Below are 26070 nucleotides of genomic sequence, written 5' to 3'. Positions count from 1 at the left end.
ATTCAAGGCAGCAAAAGAAGAGGATTCAAGTCAAACGTGTCAAGAACTCGCTCAACGATTTGGGATAAACGATGAAACCATTCGTGTGCACTTACATGAGTTTGGAAAATCGTGGAAACTGAGTATGTGGGTCCCTCACGTGCTGACTGCTGCGAATGGTCTCCAACGACTGAACATTTGCTCTTCCTTGCTGACTAACAACAACAACTGTCCAATTTTGGACCGAATTTTGACATGTGATGAAAAATGGGTAATGTACGATAACAGAAGACGCTCATACCACTGGCTATCATCAAATGATTCCATGAATTTAAGTGCAAAACCTGCTCTTCATCAGCGGAAGGTGATGCTGTGTGTATGGTGGACTACTGCTGGGATTGTGCATTATGAGTTCTTGGAAAGTGGTAAAACCATAACCAAAGAGGTGTACTCAGCACAATTGCAGAGAGTAGCCGAACAGCTTGCAAAAAAACCTGCACTAATGAATAGGAAGGGTGTTGTTTTCCACCAACACAACACTAGAACCCATACAGCAAAGATGACCCTGAAGGTGATTTCTTCTCTCGGCTGGGAACTTGTCACATCCAGCGTATTCACCAGACACTGCTCCATCAGATCATCTTTTTGTGTCTATGGACAACCATATGAGCAATCAACAACTCAAAGCTCGAGAAGAGTTTGAAAACACGGTGGCGCAGTTTTATGAGTCCCAACACAAAGATTTCTTCAAAAATGACATATACAGGCTTGCCAAACGATGTGAGAAGGTTGTAGAACCGGATGGTGGATATTTTGGGGAATAAACATAAGGTAAACGCATTTTTTTTTAACTTTTCTTTTTTGTACTGAAACCGCAATAACTTTCTTGGTTACCTGGTAAGCAAGTGTTCCTTAGTTTTTAAGTAATTATCTATCTTTGCTGACTGACGCTTAAACAATCTTCAATCAAAAACTTTCCAATGTGAACTGTCTCTAAAAAATAGTTGTCTACAATCATGATATATTAAGCAGATAAGAACGATCTTAAGGTTTTGTCTCACTGCTAGCTAAATGGATACAATATTCCCGCGGCAAGCAGGTCAGGACTAGACTCCCCACCAGCTCAGCTATCAGATATTTTAGTGTAAGTTCAAGATGGAACTATTAGTTTCACCCCATGCAGCAAAAGCTCTGCTCCCAATATTGAACGAGTCCTATAACGAAAATGAAATGAAACGAAATCTTTTACTTTAACGCCTCGCTATTATGCTCCTCAGACTAAGGAAGGCGATTATTAAAACAAGTGAATAACGATGGAAGAGCTGGAATGAGAAAGTGAGAGGAAATAGCAGTATTCCGAGAAAACCCACCAACACGATATGCAATGTGGCCGAGCTGGAAATGTTGGAATTTAGGAAGAGGAAGGATACTAGAGAGGCTGCAAGGCCCCTTTGAATAGTGAGTAGAAGCGAAGTAAGTTAAAAACTTGAAAAATTATGAATATGAGGTAAAAATACATACTAAGAAGACTGCAATGACTGGATCGAAGGAATCCATAGCAATTATAAAATTTTAAGGGGTATACAACAGGTAACCAAGTATCTGTCAATTTGATGTGAACTAAAATATATAAATAAATGGTATTATATATATATATATATATATATATATATATATATATATATATATATAAAAGAAGTCAGAGCTAAAGGTGCACTTACAGTTACTATGTCACTATAGATTTACACAAAAGACCAGATGTTTATATGCTGTTCTTTATTCGGCAGAATAGAAAGTGATGTATGAATGCCTTCTAAATTACATAAAGAAAATGGCGAAAATGAATTACGTGGAACAGAAACCCTATATAAAGAGACAGAGAGAATAATGCCTGAAAAAATGAAGAAAAAAATCAACAGGTTACAATATTAAGCAACTGTCTTTTGAGATACAATAACAGAGGGATGGTGAAAGGAAACAAGAAAAAACGAGAGGAAGAGAGGAATACAAATAATCGAAAGTGTTAAAGAGTTTAACTCTTATATAAAGAACAGAGGATAAGTTGCGGAACCTGCTGACTGGAAACTTTTTCACTTAGTGGTAGTTGGTCTATTATGTCAGAATACTTGCTCTGACGCTTAACATTCTTACGCAAATTTTCTCTCCTAACACTGATGTACTTAGTCAAACTACGTCAGTAAGAGGAAACACACACGAAACTTAGTGGTGAAAATATAGTCTGTGACCATTTTCAACACGATTGTTTATCAGTCGCTCAGAAGACAAATTTACACTTTTTCACCCAGTAAGCTACCTCTTCATTCGGTTAGTTACTCAATTTCAACTGAAAATCTGTCTTACTAAATTTGATAGTAGTTTCTTTGGGAAAACTTCAATTTCACCTACCAACACTAGGCCTCGCATCCTAGCGTCAATGTCCTTGCTTGTTGGCGACGAACTAAGAACATATTCTACCATCTTCACGCCGAGCCCACCAGTCTCTGATGATCGTGGAGACAGGATGCTGGCTGCCTCACTCCCAGGAAAACTCCCAGACCTCCGCGGTACCATTGTGATCGGTTGGGATACCGCATGGTCTAAAGAAAGAGAAAAGGGAAGATGTTAATAAAATAGGTGAAATACTGCAATACATCATAATATACAGGTAAACACAATACAACAGAATCAATAAATACATAATACATTACGTATTTACATAGATTTGTACAAAATCACTTTCCTATAAAGTATAAAAAATATAAACAGGTAATTTTCTCCCCATTTATTCAATATTCATTCCTACTTTCAAAATAAAGTACTAAAATTTGCATTCTTGTATGGAAGACCACTAGTGTTATATCCACATCCTGATGTCTTTATTCTAAAGAAAAGTTAAATAATATAATCAGTAAATGCCGCACACAATACTTGTTCTCTCTCTGCATTCGTGTAGACGCATTAGGTTAACTAACGAGGAAGTGCCAAGTTTACAAAATTGCATTTTCCATTCCAAACTGCACGGCGCTATGTAAAGAACACATAGGACGTAATAAAATTTACATCTGTTTTATACAATATTCTTCCGTACGCTTCCTATCTGAAATTTCTAGCTTCGGAAATTTGGTTTAAAAAATATACTGTGTATACAAACAAATCTCTTGTTCTAATATTAAATCAACAGAAAACAACCGATTTTTAAGTCAAATTACGTTTCTTATTCTTTAGCACCTACCGGAAACTATACATGTTGGGCCTTAGGCACCAGTGTACCTAATTTTCTGATTTTATGTTCAATGGTTCAGAAAAATAATACAATGATCAGTAATACTTCATTCACCCAACACTTCATGACAGAATATTTGGAACCCATGTAAGTGAATGAGATATTTGTATACCCTGTACCAAGTAACTGCCATGAATACCCAAGAGTTACGATATATCTAATAATCCCAACATTCCCACTCTTGAAGCGGAATTTCAAATCACTATAAAAAATTATATACTCCTATGTTGTGTATAGATAAGCAATCAATTTACTTCTCCAATACTGGATTTGACTTAGCGTACCTAATCCAATAAATCAAATTTAGTATTTACATATTATATATATATATATATATATATATATATATATATATATATATATATATATATATATATATATATATAGATAGATAGATAGATAGATAGATAGATAGACAGTTGTTTAAAAACTTTATTCACTTAATGTAAATAATATAAATTTTACAACAGTGATAATGGAATATTACTACAACAGACAAGTCCTTACTTTATTATGTATACTTATTTTGAATTTTCGATTATCTTTAATATCTACAATTTAAAGGTAGAAAACAATGTATATTTATCCAAACTGGATTCAAAACATTCTTCATGAACATAGTCAAAGTGGTTGTCAGCCTCCTCGGATATGTCTCCTTCCGTCTTATTGTGTGTTATAGAAGAAAAATCTCGTCCAGTTCTTTACCAGGAGGTAATGTGCCTAAGATCGATGACACATTCCCGCGCTGGATGGCGATGCTGATACGTTGGAAAAGGAATGCAGTAGCTCGGGGGTCACCAGTTTTGATTGCTATTCGATAGATAGATAGATAGATAGATATAGATATATCGCTCTTCCCCTATATTGAAATTCTACAATTGTCTACTATATCCGCAATACTTAAAAAATCCTGTATGGCCAACGATTCAGATTTTAGCACACCTTATCTCTGCCTCATGGTATTGTTCAGTTCCATGGAAAAAAAAAAAAAGCGAGATAGACTAATATTCAGAAGTAATTTCTGACGAGAAAAAAAAAATAAAAATATGAAGATTATTTCGAACACTTACAGACAGACATGAAAACAAGACCTTCTTTCAAGTGTAGTATTTACGAGAGAAGGCAGAAAGTTCTTAGCCTTATCCAACATAGAATTGTGCTATTAACGTAAAAATCTGCAGTAGGTTACATCTCACTGTTCTAATTTGTATCTTTCTAGGTCCTGCTCAATTTGTGTTACAGCAAAACTATGCAATAGCAAAATCGAAAATCGAAGATAGCAGCCCATCTTATGACACAGAGAAACGCTAGAAGAGACTTCAAATGTAGTTACATGTATCCAGGATGATGCTGAAGAATGTCGTCCCTCGACGGTTACAGACTCAAGAATGGTAATAAAAGTGGAGCATCTAGTGCTTTCAGACAGATCTGAGACTCTATTTAGGGAGGCGAATATTGATAGGAAGTCCGCTCACAACATATTACAGGACATTCTGCATATACCTCGATTGTTGACATCTTTAAAAACAGCAACATGTGCAGTATATACAAAGCATTCTGGAGCTTTGACAGGACAAGGAAATTTTTAATTCCGTATTGCTTAAATTCCAATATATTTCGTATAAGTCTTCAATTATTTTGGGGTCTTACTTCTATCAATTTATTTACGTTAGTAAATTCTACGATAAATATTAGTTTCATAATGAAGCTTTATTGTACTTATAGCAGTCAAAAATATGAGAATACGTCTGCAAAGAAAATTTGCTATTATCATCACAAGTAAGAAATTATCAATGCCTTGTCCATTAATCTGCATGACGCCTAAGTTCTTGTATATTGTATACCTTTCCAAACTTTCATTTATTTCAGATTGACCTCATTTGAATGAAGTTTTCGGTGAAACCTAAAGTTTCGGTAAAATTCTAACAATTTCACTCAATGTCAAAACAGTATAACAACAGAATCAACAATTCCAAAGCCAATGACGGAGTTCATGTACGAAGCATGTGTTCACTTCTGCTTGTAATATGAGGTAATGATTAGCAGATTAAAATAAATACAAATATTCTGAGTAACATTTCATCATTTTAAAAAAATCAGAAGCCTATCTGTACGACTATGAGAGGTTTTCATATGATCAGAAACTGCTTACGTTGTTGACACGTACAGGATGGAGATATTTGAGGGTAAGATAACTCTCAGTAGTCCAAAAGAATTTAAATATATTTAAAAAAAGAAAAGAAAAAAAAGAAATTTCGAAAGGCGGGTAGTAATAACTGGATTGACTCGTCACAAAATAGGATCTCTGGATTGGTGTGTTCCTATGGTGATGAAACTGTTTTGTTAATCTGTTCTAGTACCCCTATATTCCAAGATAACCTTCATGCTAAATACTGCGAAATTAACACACAAACAGCTTTCTCGAATAGGATAAATTACATCAGAAAGAAGTTGACCTCCCATTTTCCGTGGTAAACACGTGGGACGCTACCTTCATAGTATAGCTCTTCTCTCACGCAAGGCTGTTATCCAGTTAAGGATATTTTAAGTTACTTCGAGTCAATGATGATACCTGCGAAACATTCACCACTGACTACATCATGAACGTGAAGGAATAATCTTTTATTTACTAATAAATTCAGAATCTTTCAGTTGTCTTTATTATGTAGTCAGCCTTTGCTACTCCTAGGACATTATTACTCATAACGAAATTCGTCAGACAAAGAACTTTAATATTGCAACAATTTCACGTAAGACATCACTAAAACAATTATACACATATTTTTAAATACTGGATGTTTATTATTTGGAACTCAATGTCGCTTCGCAGTACAGAAACTCAACGACATGCATCCACTGTCTAACATGGAATCCGAACCACAACATCCAACTAGAAGGCGAATCGAATTCTTTCACAGCAAGAATCCTTCGAATATATATATATATATATATATATATATATATATATATATATATATAAATGAGAGAGAGAGAGACTTATCAAAATAACGAGCGCGCATATAGTTGTTTGCATCATGTGTAGTAACACTGAGGACATCTGGCCGTTGTCAGTGGTGTGTTGGATGACAATCTGAAGTACGTCAGGGAGATAGTACGGAAGCATATGTTGAAGAAGGCAGATGATAGTGATGCAAATTGGGCAAATTCTCTTAGGTGCGCGATTCGTTAGCACAAATGCATATAATGTGATTAGCGTATCACTAGAAACAATGCTCTAGGTCATGACAACCCACAGGACAAACCGCGAAGTCCATCAACGAAGAGCAGATGGAATGGAAGCGTGTCAGATAGGAATCGCCGGGAATCGAAGAGGTTTGTCATCAAGATCGTAAAGTGAATGCAGCCGAGTGACTACGGAACACCTGAAAGAGCATAGTTTGCATAAATTGAACATCGCGGTCGGGTTCCTATGTCCAAATATCAACAACACTCAACATGCGAAGTGGATCACCAATGACTGGAACCTCTTAATATGATCCGATGAATTCTCTCACAGGCCGTGTTTGTTTACGGTGAACGCTTAAGAAGCTTATGCTCCGAACTCTGGTGCCATTATCGGGAAAAAATATCGGCCGCTCAGTGAAGATCATGCCACAATTTTTTTGGTATTCCGCAAGCCTTGTAAACAGTATTTCAGTATTTGAGTATTTGAGTATTTCTCACAGTGAAAAATATGGATACTGTATGTGACCACGTACATCCTGTCGTCCAGGTATTTCCGGCCAATGACGCAATTATTCAAAATGACAGCGCTCCACTTCAGAGTGAATTGTAGAGACGTAGGATCGTAAACATCGGGACGAACTACAACATTGCGTTGGTCCTCAGATTTCAACAACTCAATACCTGTTGGCAATTAATTCTGCAGCTCAAAATCCGCGCTGATGGAACTGACCTTGTGAGTGCTGCATTGCATGAGAAATTATTCTGGAAACCATTCGTAACTGATGTGCCTCCATTTCACGATTTATCAGAACTGCTTCGCGGGTAAGTTGCATTTCCTTCAGATCGTCACTATTTTGATAATCTGCGTATCATGACAAGAAAAGTTACAAGTTTCTTTAATTTATATCACAAAAAAAATGCATAGCATTTAATCTTGTAACTGCTAATGGTTTCCCTGAACTTTCGAAGGATGAAGAATAACAATAGTTTCTTCAAAGAACTTCTTAGACTCCTTTCACTTTGAAAGATTTCTAGTAAAGACGCTATGTAGATTATTTTGTTCATAATGTGTCAATCTGTAACCCCTTCAGAATAATTCTTTTCGCTAATTTTCAGAAAAATGAAGTTATGAAAAAAAAATTCGTAACTAAGGATTTTTAAAAACTAAAATTAGGACAACAACAACTTTAAATAGACCCATGACCCGTCAATTTCAAAATGAGTATTATGATTATAAAGAACCTGGTGAGACGAGAAACTAGGAACGAATCGGATTCTACGTATATCAACAGCCGCAATGTTCACAAATTCATGTCAAAGATCAAACCACGGGTCCTTCGTACACCATCGATAAGCAGTGATTTTTTAAGACATTCCTCCAGGGGAACTTACAATACAGAAATATACTAGGGCGAATTTCGTAGATCGGAGAAAAGAAATTGCCCCCGGGCAAACCCTGGTACTATCGCTGCAATTGATTACATGTAAGTAACGTATCTATCATCCTAGTATATTTGCAATTACTTTCAACACTCATAATACACGGAAAAAGAACAAACGTTTTGTTAAAGAATCCACCATATGTCGTTAAATAATAATAAACTTCTGTGTTATCAAAAGTGGAATTTTTGTATTTTTTTTTTTTTAAAAAAAAACCTTCTTATTCGAGTTTAGAGTTTTCGCTTATACCCACATCAAGGTAGGAAAAATTACTGAAGCATATCAGCAGAGAAATACGCCACTGCTGATATGGATGAGACTATTTTACCTCGCTGTTGACGACATTATTTCCGGTTCGGTGGAAAAGTGTACAGGCTCACTTCAACGTATACACTATCTTCATTAGCACATGCTTCCATAGTCTACCTCAAATGAAGACATCACACATGCAAAGTAGGGAGTTAAAAGAGAAAAAAGGATATTCCATGGGTCTAAACGTGGCAACAATGAGTCAGTTCATTGACAGTTAAGGCTTGCTGTTGTCTCAAGGTCGAACCTCCCCTCAAGCGTCTCGGAGGTTTTAAGCTGACATAAGGTGCACGTGAGACGTTTTCCTTGGCTCTATATGTTTCTATCGGTCCTAACTTTTGTTTTCATTTTGAAAAAGAACTCTTCTTTCACATTCAAGGAGTACACAATACTTATCGTGTCAACAACAATAAAAATAGATAAAGGTTAGAATATCTGAACATTAGAAGAAAGCATACTACAACAAAGGATGTTTCACGCAACTTGTTTTTCGAGTTTAAAACACATCCGATGTAAGTTTTTTTGAACTACTGATGGAAAGCTTCGTACCTGCTGGAGATATCTACTGACTGGAAATAATACTTCATTACACGACATACTTCACGAGCTTACTACCTTCAGATCATGTTTAATACTTCCGTTCAATTTATGGCTGACTTAGACAGCAACAAAATTTGGCCGAATATATCAATATATTTATATTCATTTCGATTGTAAACACATTTCGTGCATTATGACGGCCAATATATACCTGTGCGGGTGAAGTCGTGTTAAAATGATAGTAAAAATGCAGAAACTGCTAACGATTTCAGAAGTTTTCTACATCTCTCAACACAATCACTGCAATATTCAATCTGTATAGTCGCTATGACATGCAAGTATACATAACTTTAAAACACGCATGAATATTTTCTTGCACATACAGAACCTCTATTCCATGAACTGAACATATTAAAATTAGATAAACTATTTTTATAGGATAAATTGTCTAATAACAGAATCCTCAAGAAAGATGCACTTATATTTTCAACACAATTTGTAGAAATAAAACACTCAGTACACGTGCAAAGACAAACAAAGAACTTGAAAAACCAAAACCACGATTAAATTATGGCATCAAAAGTATCAGGTATCAATGTATTAAGGCCTGGAATGCTCTTCCCCTAAGTATCAGAGAACTACAAACTTTTAACAAATTTAAAAAACAGCTGAAAGAGTATTTAAAAATTGAAACAATACCATGTTAATGTGTCATTATTATTATTATTATTATTATTATTATTATTATTGTGTTATCTACAGCTCAGATCGCATTTTTTTTTCGATAATTCCATGTTTAAGTGTTTATGTACATGTAAAATAACTTCTGCACTACATTGTAGTATTAGATTTGGTCTAAGAGAACCCCTCCTTCGCAGTCACATCATATGGACACGCAACACAACTATCGCAAATATGAACTAATCAGGAATATAATATAAACGATTAAACAAACTTGGAAGAAAAAAAGGTTTCTAAGATGGAAATTAACACTTGTGTCGAAAATTTTTACATACTCATATTATAGATACGCTATCTATGAACTCCTAAATGCCACATAACAGACATCGATACGATTATCAAATTTCTTTCCACTGCTATGTAAAAAGCATATACACTTGAGATAGGAAGTTTCTGATGCAGCGAACAGTTCTTTGTGACTAATTCTCCTTAGGCCCGCAACCAGCCACAGCTTTGGGGAGGGGGAAAGTCATTAAAAATTCTCTTACAAATAGCTAAATTATTATTGTTGTTGTTGTTGTTGTTGTTTTTTTTTTTTTTGTATTAATAATAGCGTTTTGAACTAAGGTCTGGAAGGGCCACGAAAAGTTTAGGGGGCCAGGCACCCCCTAGCTCCCTAGTTGCGGGCCTGATTCTTCTTCAGCTTTTCCTACGTTTACTCCACAATGCGTTGGGATCGTTTAGCAAACTTCAAACAAATAATGCACCAAAAAGTGTTACAATAATTCTTTGCTCCTCAATTTGATAAGAAACATGAGCTTTCATGTTTCGCACAGGCTTGATATTTATGCAACACTTGACATTGCAGTACGGAAGCTGCTTTCGAGATGCACACAGCAATTATTATTGTTCTCGTCCCCTCCATCGTCAAGAAAATTTAAGATCAACTGATTTAGATCTAGGAAACAATTTCATTGTGAATTCACACATACACAAAAAAGTCAGAAACAAAGTTACAATACTCAATTTGACGGATGAATATTAGACCATGATAGAAAGGATATGAGCCATGGACAGGTTGTTGCATGAGCCTAATGAGAGAGTACTGTAAAAACTGCTACTTTGTCACGTTATTCTAAGTTACATTAACAGTAGAGGGTGAGGCGTAAGTTGGGTCTTACTGAGATCAAGAGATGGTTAATACAAAATTTTTCTGTAATCCGTGGAGACAACAGATGTCCCATTTCTCAAGCTTTAATCAGCCTCGCGGTCAGTAACTGAACGTGACTACTCGTGAGAAGAGCATGAAACTTAGCAAGCTGGAGCCCTATGATGTTAATAAGCGGGATCGAGTTAGTCCGAGCCTCACTACGGATGTCCTACTGCTGAAGTGCTAATCTGATTTAGCATGAGTCTCACTGACTAGGGATGTACTTCAACCTGAGTCTACAAAGTGGGGGTGATGTATATATTTCCTGAAAGCTTGGATCAAGGTAAGATCAAAATCGGTTACCAAAATTGGAGAGGTCTCATGCATTCCGCTTGCGGGCAACAACGCTTTACTGATGTTTATTAAACTCTTTAAGCGTGTCCATAAAGTCCGTTGCAATCCCGAAAAATCTGAAAGGGTGAGACATATCAAAATAGAAAAACATGTATTTCATAATTTTAAAAGTACAAAGTATCAAAGTAAAATAAATTGTCTAGGGTCCCCAGCAGGGTCCCGGACGGGGTCCAATTAATTTTTTTTTTAAATGGAAAGGGAGGTCAACTTCCATGTTGTATGAAAGTTTGTGTTAAATGAAAGAAGAAAAATCAAGTTCGACTCTCTACAAAATAGTGGTAGGTCAAAATATATCAACACACTCTTCATTGCAAAGTCTATGGCCACTCGTATGAATCAAACGGTGCGATAGGTGTAAAAAACAAAAACACGGATATGTCATTATTTCAAAAGTATGATCATTCAAAGTAATAAAAAAAAAAGTTTCAGGGTCCCAGACGAAGTCCAACTCAAAAGTTTCAAATGCCAATGAGAACAAATAAGTGCATCATGTGAAAGCTCAACTTGAACCCCTTTCCCATTTCAACATTTTGAGTTGAACTCCGTCTGGGACCCTGAAACTTTTTTTTTTTATTTCGTAACTTTTAATCATTATACTTTTGAAATAATGACATATCCATGTTTTTGTTCTTACACCTATCCCACTAAAACCGTGGTTTCCGTCACAGTAAAAGGAGAACTCTTTTACAATAGTGATACTGAAACTTTTGCTTCGGTCACTAAACGAGGAAAATCACTGCTAAACATCTTTCCAGGTGTCATCCCATTGAAGACCGACGTTAATGAAAAAAAAGTTGCAAGATTATGTTCAACTCCTAACGAAAAACTTCGAGGAGAATTGGCGTGCCATCACCCCCCATCATTTATGTTGATGCTGAAAAGAGACTGACTGCGTCAACAGAAGAAAGTGTAGATGTGGATTTGGCTGAATGCCAGTGTTCCGAACATGATTCTCATGAGAACTATATCTGAAAACAGTGTAAAGATCACTTTCAATCCTTTTCTTGTTCGTAAAGGTGGCATTTATTCAGAAGCTCCCATCCTGCTATGTCAGGCTACGTTAGGTTAGGTTATATTGAGTTAGGTTAGGTCCCAATATGTTAGATTAGGTTAGTCAGCTGAGGTTAAGTTAGATTATGTTATGTTAGGAGACGATATTTCTAAACGGGATGGGAACTTCGGAACTTAACCCGTAAATGTAGCTAACGTACTATGATTAGAGTTCCTTTTTTTTTTCTCTGCTTGTTTGTGCGCATTATAATGTCACCCAACAAATTAAAATCGTTGTTTAGATTCAGTTTATCCCCATCTACTGTTCTGTTCTGAAATAGTTATCAGAAATTATAATAGTAATGATTTGGAAGCAAATAAACCCAAAAAAACTTAAGTACGTTTGTTTCAAAGTCCTCCATCTCCAAAAGTTGTTTTCAAAATCCGCCAACTCCAAACTGCTTTCTGCAATAACCGAGAAATGGGTTGAGAAGAGATTTTTGTCATTTGGTACTTATAATGAATGTCCAGAAAGCAGTAAAGTATTTCTAAAATGAAAATTTTATCTCACATAATATCTGAGTTATCAGTTTTTCGTGTTTTTCTCGAAACCTTTTATGAAGGAGATGGCGGATTTAGAAACTATACGCCTCATATAATCTTAGTTCGGTTAATTCTTCATTTCACGCGACAACACAAAAAACTAGAGAATTTGTTTGCGCATTTTATAAAATGGCACATTATATTAAAATGTGCATTTTCTTGTTTTTTTAGAATTTTCTTTTAGTTTTTGTTATATTTCCACAATTAGTTCTCGATGTCTATTGTTGATTCACAATGTCAAATGTAATTCACTGACATCTGAATCCCCTTCCCACCGTTCTTTATTGACAACACACCTTACTGGACGTTTAAGACAATGCAACGCAGTTGCGTTTTTTCAATAATATAAATTATTTATAATAATACTGTAAGTTTCTATGAAGTAGTGATTGTAGTACTGAGCATTGTTGCTTCCGCTGGAGGCGTTGACCGGTACAGTCTGACTGGAAACTGATTATTGTTAATATTTCATGATTTTATTTCGCAAAACATCCTAAGGAACTATGCTACATACCACTGTGTACCTACACATTGATTGGGAATCACACTGCACTGCAGTTTAAGGACAAAACCCCAAGATAATGCTACACTTCATGAACACTATCACTGAACCACTGCATGCCACCTCGTGCTTTTTTTTAAAATTCTACTATGAGTACCATGCAATGATTCAATAATAATAATGTTCCGAAGTATAGAATTGTTATCTAGGGAGTGGGGTTTTGCCCTTATACCGCAAGTTTAACAATATAACTTAATATGGATCTCATTATTATAACTTATTATAATTAGTATTTATCATCGGGGTAGACTATTGGAAATTTCATGACGGCCTTAGGGTGAGGTCCAGAAACTTGACCTATTACCCTTCTCCGCCCATTACATGGTAGTGAAACAGATATTTTTTCCGAAATCCGATGTTGCCAACAAATTCGAACTCCATGACAGCTCTCAGCTAAAATAGGAGGGGGTGAGTAAAAGCTGATCTCCGTTACTTGAGTAAGGAATGGAATGTTTTAAATGTTTTGGCGAAGAAAAAAGTAGCCTGGAAGCTGCGAGTCCTTCGTGTTGTTTTGTTATTTGACACTTCCAACAGAATATCTTTCTTCTTCCGTTAAGGAGCGAATCATATTTCCTGCCAGTTGGTCAATGTTTGTTCATCTCCCTGTTCCCTGTATAGAAAGAATGAAATAAACAAAGAAGGCAAGAAACACATTTTGGACTGTGCATTTTTTTAAAAGATAAACATGAATGCATCTATTGAAAAAAAAAAAAAAAACACGAGGAAGATTTTAATCTATATAAAAGTATCTTCAATTCTAGTCGAATAATAATATCTGAAATGCATGATGAAGTAACTTTCTCATTTACATAATAGATAAGGCAACAAGATATCAAAAATTTACAAACAGTGTATTTCAATTATATTTTACATTTTATTAAATTACATTATTTTTAATTATTTTATTACATAATTACACTATATTTTACATCGATTATTTTTATAGAATTCTTCACTAGAGCATAGGCCGTCTAAATTAATTTTCTTTTACTGAGTTTTCCTCATGACACCGGAAGAACATAGACATAATATTAAATTTTCTTCTTTCTCTTCGGTATTTGATAATGTTATGTATAGGCCACGGGGTTTAGATCGAGTTACCCAGGATGACCATGGTTAGTTATTTGCTGAGAGGTATTTACGTATTTAATAGTGATCTAGGTATAGTTTGAATGAATTTTAACATTATAATGAGAAATGGGGAAATATTTTGGAAAGGATGCTGACAAATAATAAGTAAAAGGTAGTATCTCACAATTCGTTTGAGAGGAAAACGAAAATCGTGGACAATTCTGTCAAGATTTCTCGTTGCATAATTCTGTAAACTTTCCAATTGTAGTGTGAAATTTAGCACCAGGAAATATTTATTATTTTACTATTATAGTTAATTTAATATGCTTTGTTTCGGATTGATTCCCGATCAAACAGAATTTTCAGTTTTTAATCTACATCTTTAGATAATTGAATTAAGAAAGAGGGAACCTTGGCCTAGAACAACAATAAAGAAAGCAATGTGATCACCACACATGACACAACTTGCCTTCGTTGTAACATTAAATTATTATTTTTATTACCACTAATCATAAAATTATTTATTAACTGGCTGAAGAACCGGCGTTCACGGGAAGAGTAGATTTATGGAGAATATTTGAAATGTTAATCATATTTGAACCCTTTTTTCGCATTTAGAACAGGTATTTAAATGGAAATTAAATTATAAAAGGTTAGGCCACCCAAGTGCTATTTTCAAAAATTGATTTTAAACTGTTTAACAGCTTTTGACATATTTTATATTTGAACCCTTTCCCCCTAGGATACGCCTTTAATGAAAGTGACATGAAAGAAATCCGACTCCAGTCAACTGTTACCTACATTGCAAAATCCATTTGAAACAATCTATCCGTTTTTCTCATGATGATGACAAATAACATCATTTTGAGTGTGGAGGACACATACCTCTTAGGAAACTCATTATAATGAAAGAGATCTGGAAAGCCCAGTTTGAGCCAAGTGCTAATGTTCCAAAATTCTTTCCAAACGGCTCAGCAGTTTTCTCGTGATGATGAGAAGATAGTCTCGATGTCTTCTTTACAAAATTTTCTTTTTACTTTCGAGTGACGATAGGAAATAAGAAAGTATAGCAATCATGAAAAAAAAAATAGATTTAAACGGATTTGTACGTTAGATGATCCCTACATGTCTCAAAACGGAGTTCTGTTCGTCCCAGTGAAAATATGTTCGGTTGCCTAGAGGGCATATCTACGGTTCAGCGTATCGAGACATAATTTTAAACTTAAGGTTTTTTACAAGATTCTCTAGCGTCATTTTCCAATTTTCTTAACACCTCTAAAACTACGAGTAGTTTACTGAAAGATGAAAATCAAAATTTGTGATATTCTCAAAAACTACTCTAACGAATTTCTTTTCGTGTTTCATAAATCATTTGGTAGAGCGTTCACCTCCGGTGCTCGGGATCCCTGGTTCGATCCCAGCTCGCGCCGTGTGGACTTTGTGGTGGACAAACGCCGTGCTCGTGGGTTTTCTCGGGGTTCTCCCGCTTCCTCCCACTTTCTTCATTCCACCATTTCATGCTTTTCTCATCTTCACCGTCTCCTTTAGCCTAACCGGCTTATGCGTGGGACGTAAAACTTAAAACATCAGTAGCGTAGCCAGGATGTGTGTTTGGGGGGACAAGTGCTGTTATAGGTACATATAGAGGAATTACAAACAAAAATATATAAACATAAAATATATAAAAAATTACAAACATCAAAGTACCAAAGTACATTGTCGGACCTCTTTGGGGGGGGCTGCCCCCCTTCCCTACGCCACTGGGCAACATGAGATCAGAAATTTATGAATAATGTATTTTAATTATATTTTGCATTTTATTACATTATATTCAATTACTTTATTACATAATTACATTATACGCGTATTACATCGATTATTTTTATAAAATTCTACACCAAAGCATAGGTCGTCCTAATTAATTTTCTTGCATTATATGCGATGTGGCCGTGTACTTAAAAATCTTTTTTTTATTTTTTTTTATTTTTTAACTAGCATTAACACAAAATAGAGCATGTACCTTTCGTTTGCGAGGGGGAGAAAAGAGCAAAATGGAATCCCAAATCCACGGCAAGGGGAAAAAGAAAGAGAGGAAAGTGACCTCTTAAACCCACATGTGTAAGTCATAAATCAGAGTATAACAGAGACCCAAAACTATGGCAACGTTGCTGGATACACATTTACTTACAATGTCACTAGAAACAGGATACGAGTGTTCGGACATTGCCGAAACCACCCACGGAGAGTTTTCTTGTTCTTGCGACGAGATTATCATCTTCCCCTAGGGCTATAGGGTTAAACAATCGAAGAATGAAGCTGTTGTAGGATTTCAGGGCGCCTAGTAGTATCACAGACGTGTTCGAGATCGAAAAAGACAGCCACCAAATATTTCCCAGGACGAAAAGCATCCAGAATCATATTTTCAAGATGGACAAGATGACCAAGAGTTGAACAAAACTAACGGAACTCGCACTGGAGGTTCGAGGGTAAGGAATTATTTCCAACACCAAACCAACCGAAAATTAACCAGCCATTCACAAACTTTGCAAATATACCTAAGACCAATAGACCTACACCTAGAAGTACGAGTTGAGACCTTACGAGGTTTTACAAAAGTTAGAATATGAGCCTCTTGCCAAACTATCGGAAAGTGACCATCAAGCCAGATATGATTAGTACGGTTAATAGTGGGCCTTAGCATGAGAGGGCCTTAGCTTGATGTAACAGCACAATGAATGCAGTTAAGGAATGCTGAAGAAGTTATGCTCAGTCAACTCCTTTTCACAATTATGAAACAACCAGGCAACCGGAGAAAATCGCAAAGGCGTTTGAACTGAATCGATCATCTATATATTAAAATGCTAGATTTGTCTCTCTTCAAAGGAAAGTTTATACTTTTATATCCAAAGAAAAGTTTGTATGTTTCTCTACAATCTTCTCGAAAACTACAAGTGGCCGTTATTCCTTTATTACATTTTAAGGGATACACTGGAAGGGTTGATTTAAAAAAAAAAAAAAAAAAAAAAAGTAGCACACCATATGAGTTATACATTCCAAAACATCATAGCTGTATACAGGGTTGTATATCTCCCAGGGGGGTTTATATCCAAATTATAATGAAAAATAAAGGATAACCAATTCTCCACACTAACATGAATTTATTGTATGGACTGTTTTGCCCAATGAACATCATATATCACTGACATAATTAACTGTTTATGTTATGTATGTGCTTATTTTTTATACTTCATGTAAAAAGAAGGAAAACACTGATCATAGACGAATTAAACCACCCGCAAGTACTCTCATGCAAACGGTACGAGATATTGAAGTAATAATCAAATGTATGTCCCCTTTGTGGTACCCCTTGCTGATTTTTATCAAGACGTCTTTTATTTGTGTCTGTAAAGAGACATATATAGATGTGAGGAATGACAAGGAGATTCATGCTCATATGTAAATGATGCGCTGTGTAGAGCGCAGGTTCGGGAAATTTATTATTAAATATAAGGAAGTAAATAGCATGGTATGTTCCTCGATATGTTCAGTTCCTGAGGAGGGTGAATTATGAGGGTACGTGACGTTTGGGCGCCGCCGTTTGGGCGCGGACCTTTGGGCCCCGCCGTTTGGGCACTGGACGTTTGGGCGCGAAGCCATTTGGGCGCCAGACGTTTTGGCGCGAGTTAAATTAAAAAGTCATTATGTTAGGCGCTGAGTACTAAGTTCGAATCAAGATATCACAAGGTGTCTACTGTAGTGGAAGTCCTTGAATTATACTGGGTTTTGTTTTACATACTAGAAATACTGGAATTTCAAAATTCTAAAAACTGAATTAACAATTAAATTTTGTAAATTGAAGTTTCAACCAAAGTTAAGTGTGCTTTTTATTTGATAACTTATCAAGCCAAAGGTAAGTAGACCAGACTAGATATGATTGACTGCATTACATACATAGTGAGCCTATTCCATTAAAAAAAATTAAAGCAGGCCTTCTACTGTAGTTACGCAATAAGTATGAATGTCAAACACGTTTCTAGTGGCTAAATGACCTATATATGTACACTTAACTATTATTTTCCACTTTGAAATCGTTCTCTTTTTTTCCTTTCGCCACTTTCTTTAATGCAAATTAAATGCTTACAATGGGGCAAAAAAAAGTGTTAAGTTTTGATTTTTATATTGGAATGTTAATAAATAAGGTGATACCAGAAATACGGCATACTGCAGTTCCTAAACTCAATGTCTTAGACACCCTGTATGCGAAATATCTTTCCCTCAACTCGATTAGGATTTAGGATTTTTAGATTTCTGGGCTCTCGGCATCTAAGGCCATTTAGCCCGTCACGTTTGAGGGAGCACACTATCCGGGGAAAGGGAAGGAAGGAAGCGGCCTGGACCTATAAATTAGGTACCACCCCGGCATTTGCCTGGTGTGAATGAGGAAAACCTCATTCAGGGTGGCTGGCCTGAAAGAGCGTGTTACACTTTTTCGACCTAGTGCTCCTACCGGGAATCGAATCCAGGACCGCTCGCACTGAAGGCGAGAGCGTTAGCGACTACGCTACGCAGGGCCACTTCCCTCAACTCGAGTGCGTGGAAATCTTCTATTGGTAGTTCTTTATTGGACTTACGGAAAAGAAGAGTTTGGAAACGTAATACGAAAGAAAACAAATTTTAATATTCATGAGTATGCAATTATCAACTTTTTAAAAAAATACAAAAATTAAATCAATATGTTTTAATTAACATTAAGAAAATTATTAACACCGTCTGATTTCTTCATTTCCTAGCTTTCTTATATAATACAAAAATTAGATCAACATTAGATCAGGACTACAAGAATCGTGAACAAGCGAAAAATCAATCCATGACGAGGTTAGGCAACAAATGCCACAAACGCATTAAACTATTTAATTTAGATGAATAAATAAGATAGAGATAGAAAATATACAGATAAATGAGGTGAGATAAAGATAGAAGTGTAGGAAATGTACATATCTTGATTCGCGCTTAGTTTTCAGTGCCTAGCACACTTTATATGTCGTAAATTGTGATTTTTACTATGTACCTCGCGCCCAAACGTCTGGCGCCAAAACGGCTTTGCGCCCAAACATCCGGCGCCTAAACGGCAGCGCCGAAACGTCCGCGCCCAAATGTCCTGTCCCGTATCAGCAAACTGAGTTATGGCTCACAGCAAGAGGACAAACAAATCCAGAGAGACAGGGCTACTTGAACCCGACTGATAAATGTTAAGGAAACGGCCCTCCCGACTATGGGAAGGAATCATGTTTCATATTTAACTTTCACAAGGCGCATTCCCTGCTTTCCCTTTGAGCGCATCGCTTCGTCCAGTACAGTTGGACATTACCACAATATCCGTCGACAGTTACCCGACTCCAAGTCCGAACGCAAACGCAAAAAATATGCCCGAAGCTGTAGCATTAATCATACGCCAAACGAGACAAACACAAAGACGCACAAAAGAAAATTTCTTCAAATCCAAGGATATACTCATCACATGCACGAGCCGATGCTGCAAGATTGAACTTTTACATCATAGGGCATCAGCACAGAACAACTCCCAACCTGGAGGACCAGAAGCTATTGCATCACTGTGACAGTTCTTTCAACCTCATTTGTAATTTGAAGAAGATGTGTTTGTTCCGTAGCAGTTTTGTGTTGTAAACCACCGCTAATTGTTTTATTCTACACGCGAGCGTTGTTCAACAATTTAGTGAGTGAGACTCCGGAGTTTAGGACGCAGAAACGTCTGTCAGCTACGTGAAGCTATTGGCATGTTGTTCTTTTATTTGAAGTGTCAGTGTTATGTTGTGTTCTTCCAGTATTGAAATCATCAGGACAATTAAATCAGCAGATAAGTACTAAGCTCTTGTTTTTATTTTGAGATTGCTTGATTGGCTTAACTACATTCCTTTTTCAACTGATTGATCTTCAATAGTGAATAGCGAAATCATAATGCTGAGAGATGGAAGCACTGCTTTCCCAACGTAACATGATTCTTAGTCTATTTGTAGGGCAACAGGAGATGTAACGACCATCCAAATGATTATGTAAGGATCACGTTTGGAGGTCTTGGTGTGATGTAGGAGCATCATCATGTTAGGGTATAAACACCGCTTCATGTGTTCCTGCAGTGAACGAAAACAGCTAAGATCTACACGAACGTCATCCTTGAACAGTATGTCCGATTGTTCTGTGGTCCATACGGTCCTGAATTTCATTTCATGGAATGATATTAACGTCCACATAGGGCACAGTTGGAGAGGATTACCTACAGCAAGAATATCTCACCTCGAGTGGCCAGTGCGGTCACCAATCCTCAATCCGATTGAGCAAACAGAATGTGTCTTCGGACGACAGATGTCAGCCGTAACACCTCCACCATGGTCAACTGTTAAAACTAAGTAGGATGATTGTGCAAGAAAAGGATGCTTCACCGCATAAGCCGCCTGGTCTAATCTACACTATGGATGCATGCTGTGCAGCCTGTCGATAGTTATTCGCGGTTACCACACCCCATACTAAACATTTCTGTCAACAAAAATCCAGATCTGCGACGGCCAACATATGGTAGGGTATTCAGGAATATTTTTAAGTGTTAATAGGGCATTGCAAGTATAGGTATCTGTTCCACGCTTCTACGCGAGCAGAAACTACATTGTATCAATTATTCATGACTCTCTCTCATCCGTACATTTAAGTTTCGGGCAGGAGAGTGTAAATAAGCGAAAGCACCCACTCCGGCAATCGCGAGATAGAGGTTTAAGTTCTCTAGGCCAACAATCTACGTGCATTTTACAATTTTGACAAATGTACTATGTTCGTGCGATCGAAATTTCATTTCATCTAGTTGGAAATCACCCTATTTAATGCAACGAATGGATTTTGACCTCCATATATCCAATGACTTTTAGATAACCTGATATATCAATCTATATTGAATCATACTATCTTCCTTCCGATCTATTTGACCATTCAAAAATTAACAATCTGAACTTGTAACAGAAATGGATTTACGCAGTCAACCGAAGAATACCTATTGTAAATTTGAGTAAGTCGATTTATATGTAACTCAGTCTAGTCCAATTCATTGAATCATATTCTACTATTTATCTTGAGGTAACCTGAAACGATCAATTCTTTTATCAATACCTGATATGTAGCATTATAAGCATACTAAAATTCTGTGTAGGCAGATTGATCAATAGTGATGTACCACTTCGATTTAAACGGTCATGATTTTGTTATGACAGGCTAATATGCCTTGATTTATAAACGTATAGTCAAAGCTTGAGTCACACTACAGCTTTAGTGCAGAAAAGGGTTAAATTAAATACTTAGGATATTAATGTGAAGTCGATTTATAAAACTACCTTAAATATTTTCTCATTTCATTGGTAACCCTTGAGAAGGGCCCGAAGAATGTTCAGGGAAAAATAAAACTATGAATAAGTTGTTTGCGACCTTCTTATCTCTAGTATTGTTAAATGATCATATTTTAGACAAATTACTTCATTATAACGGCTAGCGAACGTTCTTGTTTCGTGATCAGAAGATCCCGGTTTTCAGTTCGGAGGTTAGTCATTCTGACGATTTTCCTCAGTTTGAGCACGTGAAAGACAAGACGGAGCCTTAAAATACAGCCTGGGTCGTTCTTTTCCACTATTGTTGATTTCAGTGTGAAGTGGAACACTTTCTGTCCCGAAGTTCCTTCAATCAATCAACAATGGCATGTTTAAATCTATCAATTTTTAAAAATCGGACCAAGAAATTTACGCATTTAAGTGAAATTAGGTGCTTTTTTCAAAAGAGAATTTTAAGTACGTGCTTTCTTACTAGCTGAACCTGCGCTCTCTACACAGCGCATCATTTGCATGAGCATAAATCTCTTTCTCATTCCTCACAACATATGTACACTCATGTCCAAAATGATTGTCGCATATCTATAACTGTCTTCTGGTAAGAATATAATTTGATAATGATTTTGCAGGGTACTTTTAATACTGATACTACGTGTATAATCGGGAAATGTATATTTGTGGTAAATTTCATAGGGAAAGAATTATAAATACGAAAATTAGAATGAGTGGAACAAAATGTTGTTAAATGGATAAGAAAGTTTTATTTTCGTTGTATTGTTCGTATTTACTGCTCTTTTGACATGAAATTTGCCACATCCATGTCTTTGCCGATTATACACATACTAAAATTATAAGAAATACCGGGCGAATTCGTTATCAAATTATATTCCTACAACAACATATTTATAGACATGCAACAATAATTTTGGACATGAGTGTACATGTCCCTCTACAGACACAAGTGAAAGACGTCTTGATTTTTAAAAATAATGGGCAAGGGGTATCATAAAGGGGACATTTTTTCGATTATTTTTTCTCAATATCTCGCACCGTTTGCAAGATTGAGCCTACTTTCGGTTGGAGTTTCTAATTCATGTATGACCAGTGTTTTCTTTCTTCTTGCATGCAGTATGTAATAAGCAAATACATTATACAATTAATTATAATGTCAGTTATATATGGTGTTCATTGGGCAATAAACACAAGAAATAAAGATTTATCATAGAATCGAGAAATGGTTATCCTTCCTTTTACACTATTATTTGGTCATGGAACAAACACCTGAGACATATACAACCCCAATATACAACATTGTGGTGTTGGAATGTATAATGCATAGGATATGATTTTTTTTTTAAATTTCAACGCTTCCAGTGTACCCTAAAAAAAAAATGTAATGAAATATTGGCCATGTTTTTTTTTTTAAATATTCAATTAGAACTGGACAACCTACGCAAAATGTCCAATCGATCAGTGAAAACGTCATCTTTCTAGAACCTGTAATTTCGGAAATCTCATGGTCGAAAGGATTGACCACAAACATATAAACATAGTTTAAAAGAACTCGGAAGATGAAAGCACAATTCACATGCATTGATTTTAGAGACGGCTTATTAAAATACAAAGACTCTGAACAATAATTTTATATCAAACTTTATGAAAAAGATTTAGTTAACTAATTTAGACTATTTAAAGTACAAATACTTAAAATGTTTGTCTCTTACTCTGCGGAAGAACACAGATTGAAAGTATTTGAGAACAAGATCCTGAGACGAATATTCGGACCAAAGAGGAACGGGAATGGGGAATGGCGGAAACTTCGTAACGAGGAACTACATAATTTATACGACTTCCCAAACATTGTTAGGGTCATCAAGTCTAGGAGGCTTACGTGGGCAGGTCATGTAGCTAGGATGGAAGAAACTAGGAACGCTTTCAAAGTCTTGACTGGAAGACCAATCGGAAAACTGCCATTAGGAAAACCTAGGCGCAGATGGGAGTACAATATTAAGATGGATCTCGCAGAGATAGGAATACAAAGTAGAAACTGGATCCAGTTTACTAAGGATAGAAGTGGAGAGCTTTTGTGAACGCGGCATTGAACCTCCAGGTTCCATAGGCTATAGAGTTAGCTTTCTGATATATTGCCTTTACCATCGGTCCACCTCCTATCATGTACTCTTCTCTTCAAAATTATGTTTTGAACGTTATATAGATCCTTCGTTTCAAAAAAACATTATCATCCCTAGATCGATGCAACTCTGCAAGTGTAGGAACCAATAAGATAACAGCAAGACCTAGTTTGTTTAACTGGTCTGTGCACTATACAAATTAGTTTTTTTCTCTCTCTCTCTCCGACTGGTATGGTCGATGTAATGCTAACAACTCTCTCTCTGATTCGAATCCCTCCCAGGTGTGGGTGGCATGTATTGTTCTTTCACCATTTAATACCGTAATTAATTTCTCACGCTATATCCTCTTGCTTAACAACTCTGTTGGAAGTAAAACTCAAACTAAATAAAATTTTAAAATATTTTTTCCCAAAGCACTTGATTTGCTACATGCGAAAATATTTAACTAAGATTAGTGCACTAAAATGCCTGTATCTTACTAAAAGCACATATTATGCTACATGCGAAAATATTTAACTAAAATTGGTGCACTAAAATCCCTGGCACGGAGAAATTATCTATATTACAACAAACGAAATAAACGAAAAACCTGGTGGCGCATGTACTTATCCTTAAGTTTTCAAAGTTTTGGAAAAACCTTTCCTGAATATTTCAGAAGATAAACGAATTTAAAATACAAGAGTTGCCATTTAATCAGCCGACTGCGAAGTATCGCGAAGCTATCCTGAAGTTCAATGTCCGTTACAAGGACTACAGTGTTAAGAAAAGAAAATAGTAACGCCAACGCAAAGCCGTGATAACAAGGAGAAAAAAGTAAAAAGTAGCATGACCAACTATGTTCTGTACATCCCACACTTTGCATGCTCACAAACGGCAAAACTATTAGTCAACCTACATTTTTACCTCATAAATGATGACAGAGCATTTCCGCATTTCCAGCTATCATCAGGACAAGTCTCAAAAGAATCAGATGGATATCGAACGCAAATGGAAATTATTTATTAAATTCTCCTTTTTCGATGCTAAGAGACGGAAATGCCTGTGTTGATTGATTTTAACCTTGTTAGTCTAACAGAAAAAAACAACAAATTTCTATAAAATCTGCACATTTATTTTCCATTTGTAAATTTGCCATCCCTATGAGGGCATATGCCTTCAATATTATCAAGTTTGGCAGACAGAACTTCAAGGTAAAGAAATAATTCAAGAACAAAATAAATACGAAATGTTATTGCGTGTAAGTCAATCTACTGAAGTTCGAACAAATAACATGGAATGTCTTCTACTAAAAGCTACAAAGATCAATTGACTTCAGTCCATTTAGAGCGTCTCCGGAAAGGCGTTCTACACTTAGGTTTCGGCACTTAGTTCTTTATATCCCATGTGACCTCACAGCCCTTGTGCCTTTTAAACATCAATGAACAAAAAGCTCAGAGTGACAGTGATCAACACCCAGGCCAAACTGTTTAACCTAGAAATTTGGGCAGTGCAGAAGATTTGTGACAAATTATATCACTGAAGGATTTTCGGAAATTCGGTGAGGGAAAAACATTAGTTCACGGCGTTTGCATACGAAACCTGATAATTTCATTCCAGGTATATACATATGTGTGTGTGTGTATGTGGTACTTCATTTTTGGATAGTGGTAGAGCGTTTACCTCTAGTGCATGGAGTCCTTGGTTCGATCCCAAGTGAGCTTTGGTGGACAAACACCGTGTGCGTGGGCTTTCTCGGGGTTCTCCCGCTTCCTCCCTTCCACAATTTCCTTCATTTCTCATCACCACTGTCTCCTTTAGCCTAGCCACGGTCTCAGTCTTCAAGATATAAGATTAAAATTTTGCACAGGTATTACATTATGTAGTATATTTCAGGTCATTTGGGATCTGAGCATTAACACAGGGGATGCCAACAGAAGCTCAAAATTTGAGAAAGAGATTTTTTTTTAATCTTTTTAGGGAATTTTCTCTCCTGGGGTACATGGTACCGACATGCGAATGGTACCGTTCGAAAGGCTGATCCATTCCGGAGAAAACTAGGTACGATTCATATTCCTACAATGAATACCCTTTATGCTGAAGATGATTGAATAAAAATAGACTGAACATGTATTATCCAGGGCAAACTGGTAAATCGGAAACTTTTCCTCGGACCACTCTTGGTACCTCATTCTCTTTACTTTTTTTTTTTTGTAACATTCGCATGTTCGTGCCGTGTACTTGAGGGGAGAAATTCGCGATAAACGAGGACTTTTAAAAAAATCCCCTTTTCCCCCACTTTGGGCGGAAACTTCCCGCCTAAGGTACAAAATTGGGAAGTTTTACTAATGCAGTTGGACACTGCTTCATTC

General features: G+C 36.3%; 1 protein-coding gene across 8 annotated transcripts in view; it reads right to left on the bottom strand.

Moving 5' to 3' along the window:
• The window catches only part of pum (pumilio), a 344999-nt gene that overhangs the window by 196257 nt on the left and 122672 nt on the right, over nt 1–26070 (bottom strand). For all 8 annotated transcript variants that reach the window (XM_081769609.1, XM_081769610.1, XM_081769606.1 and 5 more), the window contains one exon: nt 2386–2576. In XM_081769609.1, coding sequence (XP_081625735.1) covers nt 2386–2576 — 191 coding nt within the window. The remainder of the gene's footprint in view (nt 1–2385; nt 2577–26070) is intronic.

The sequence above is a fragment of the Thermobia domestica genome, chromosome 8 (assembly GCF_964235325.1).
Source record: "Thermobia domestica chromosome 8, izTheDome1.hap1.1, whole genome shotgun sequence".
In the NCBI taxonomy this organism is placed as follows: domain Eukaryota; kingdom Metazoa; phylum Arthropoda; class Insecta; order Zygentoma; family Lepismatidae; genus Thermobia; species Thermobia domestica.
Note: the sequence above shows the minus strand (reverse complement) of the source record. Positions and strands in the feature narration are given on the sequence as shown.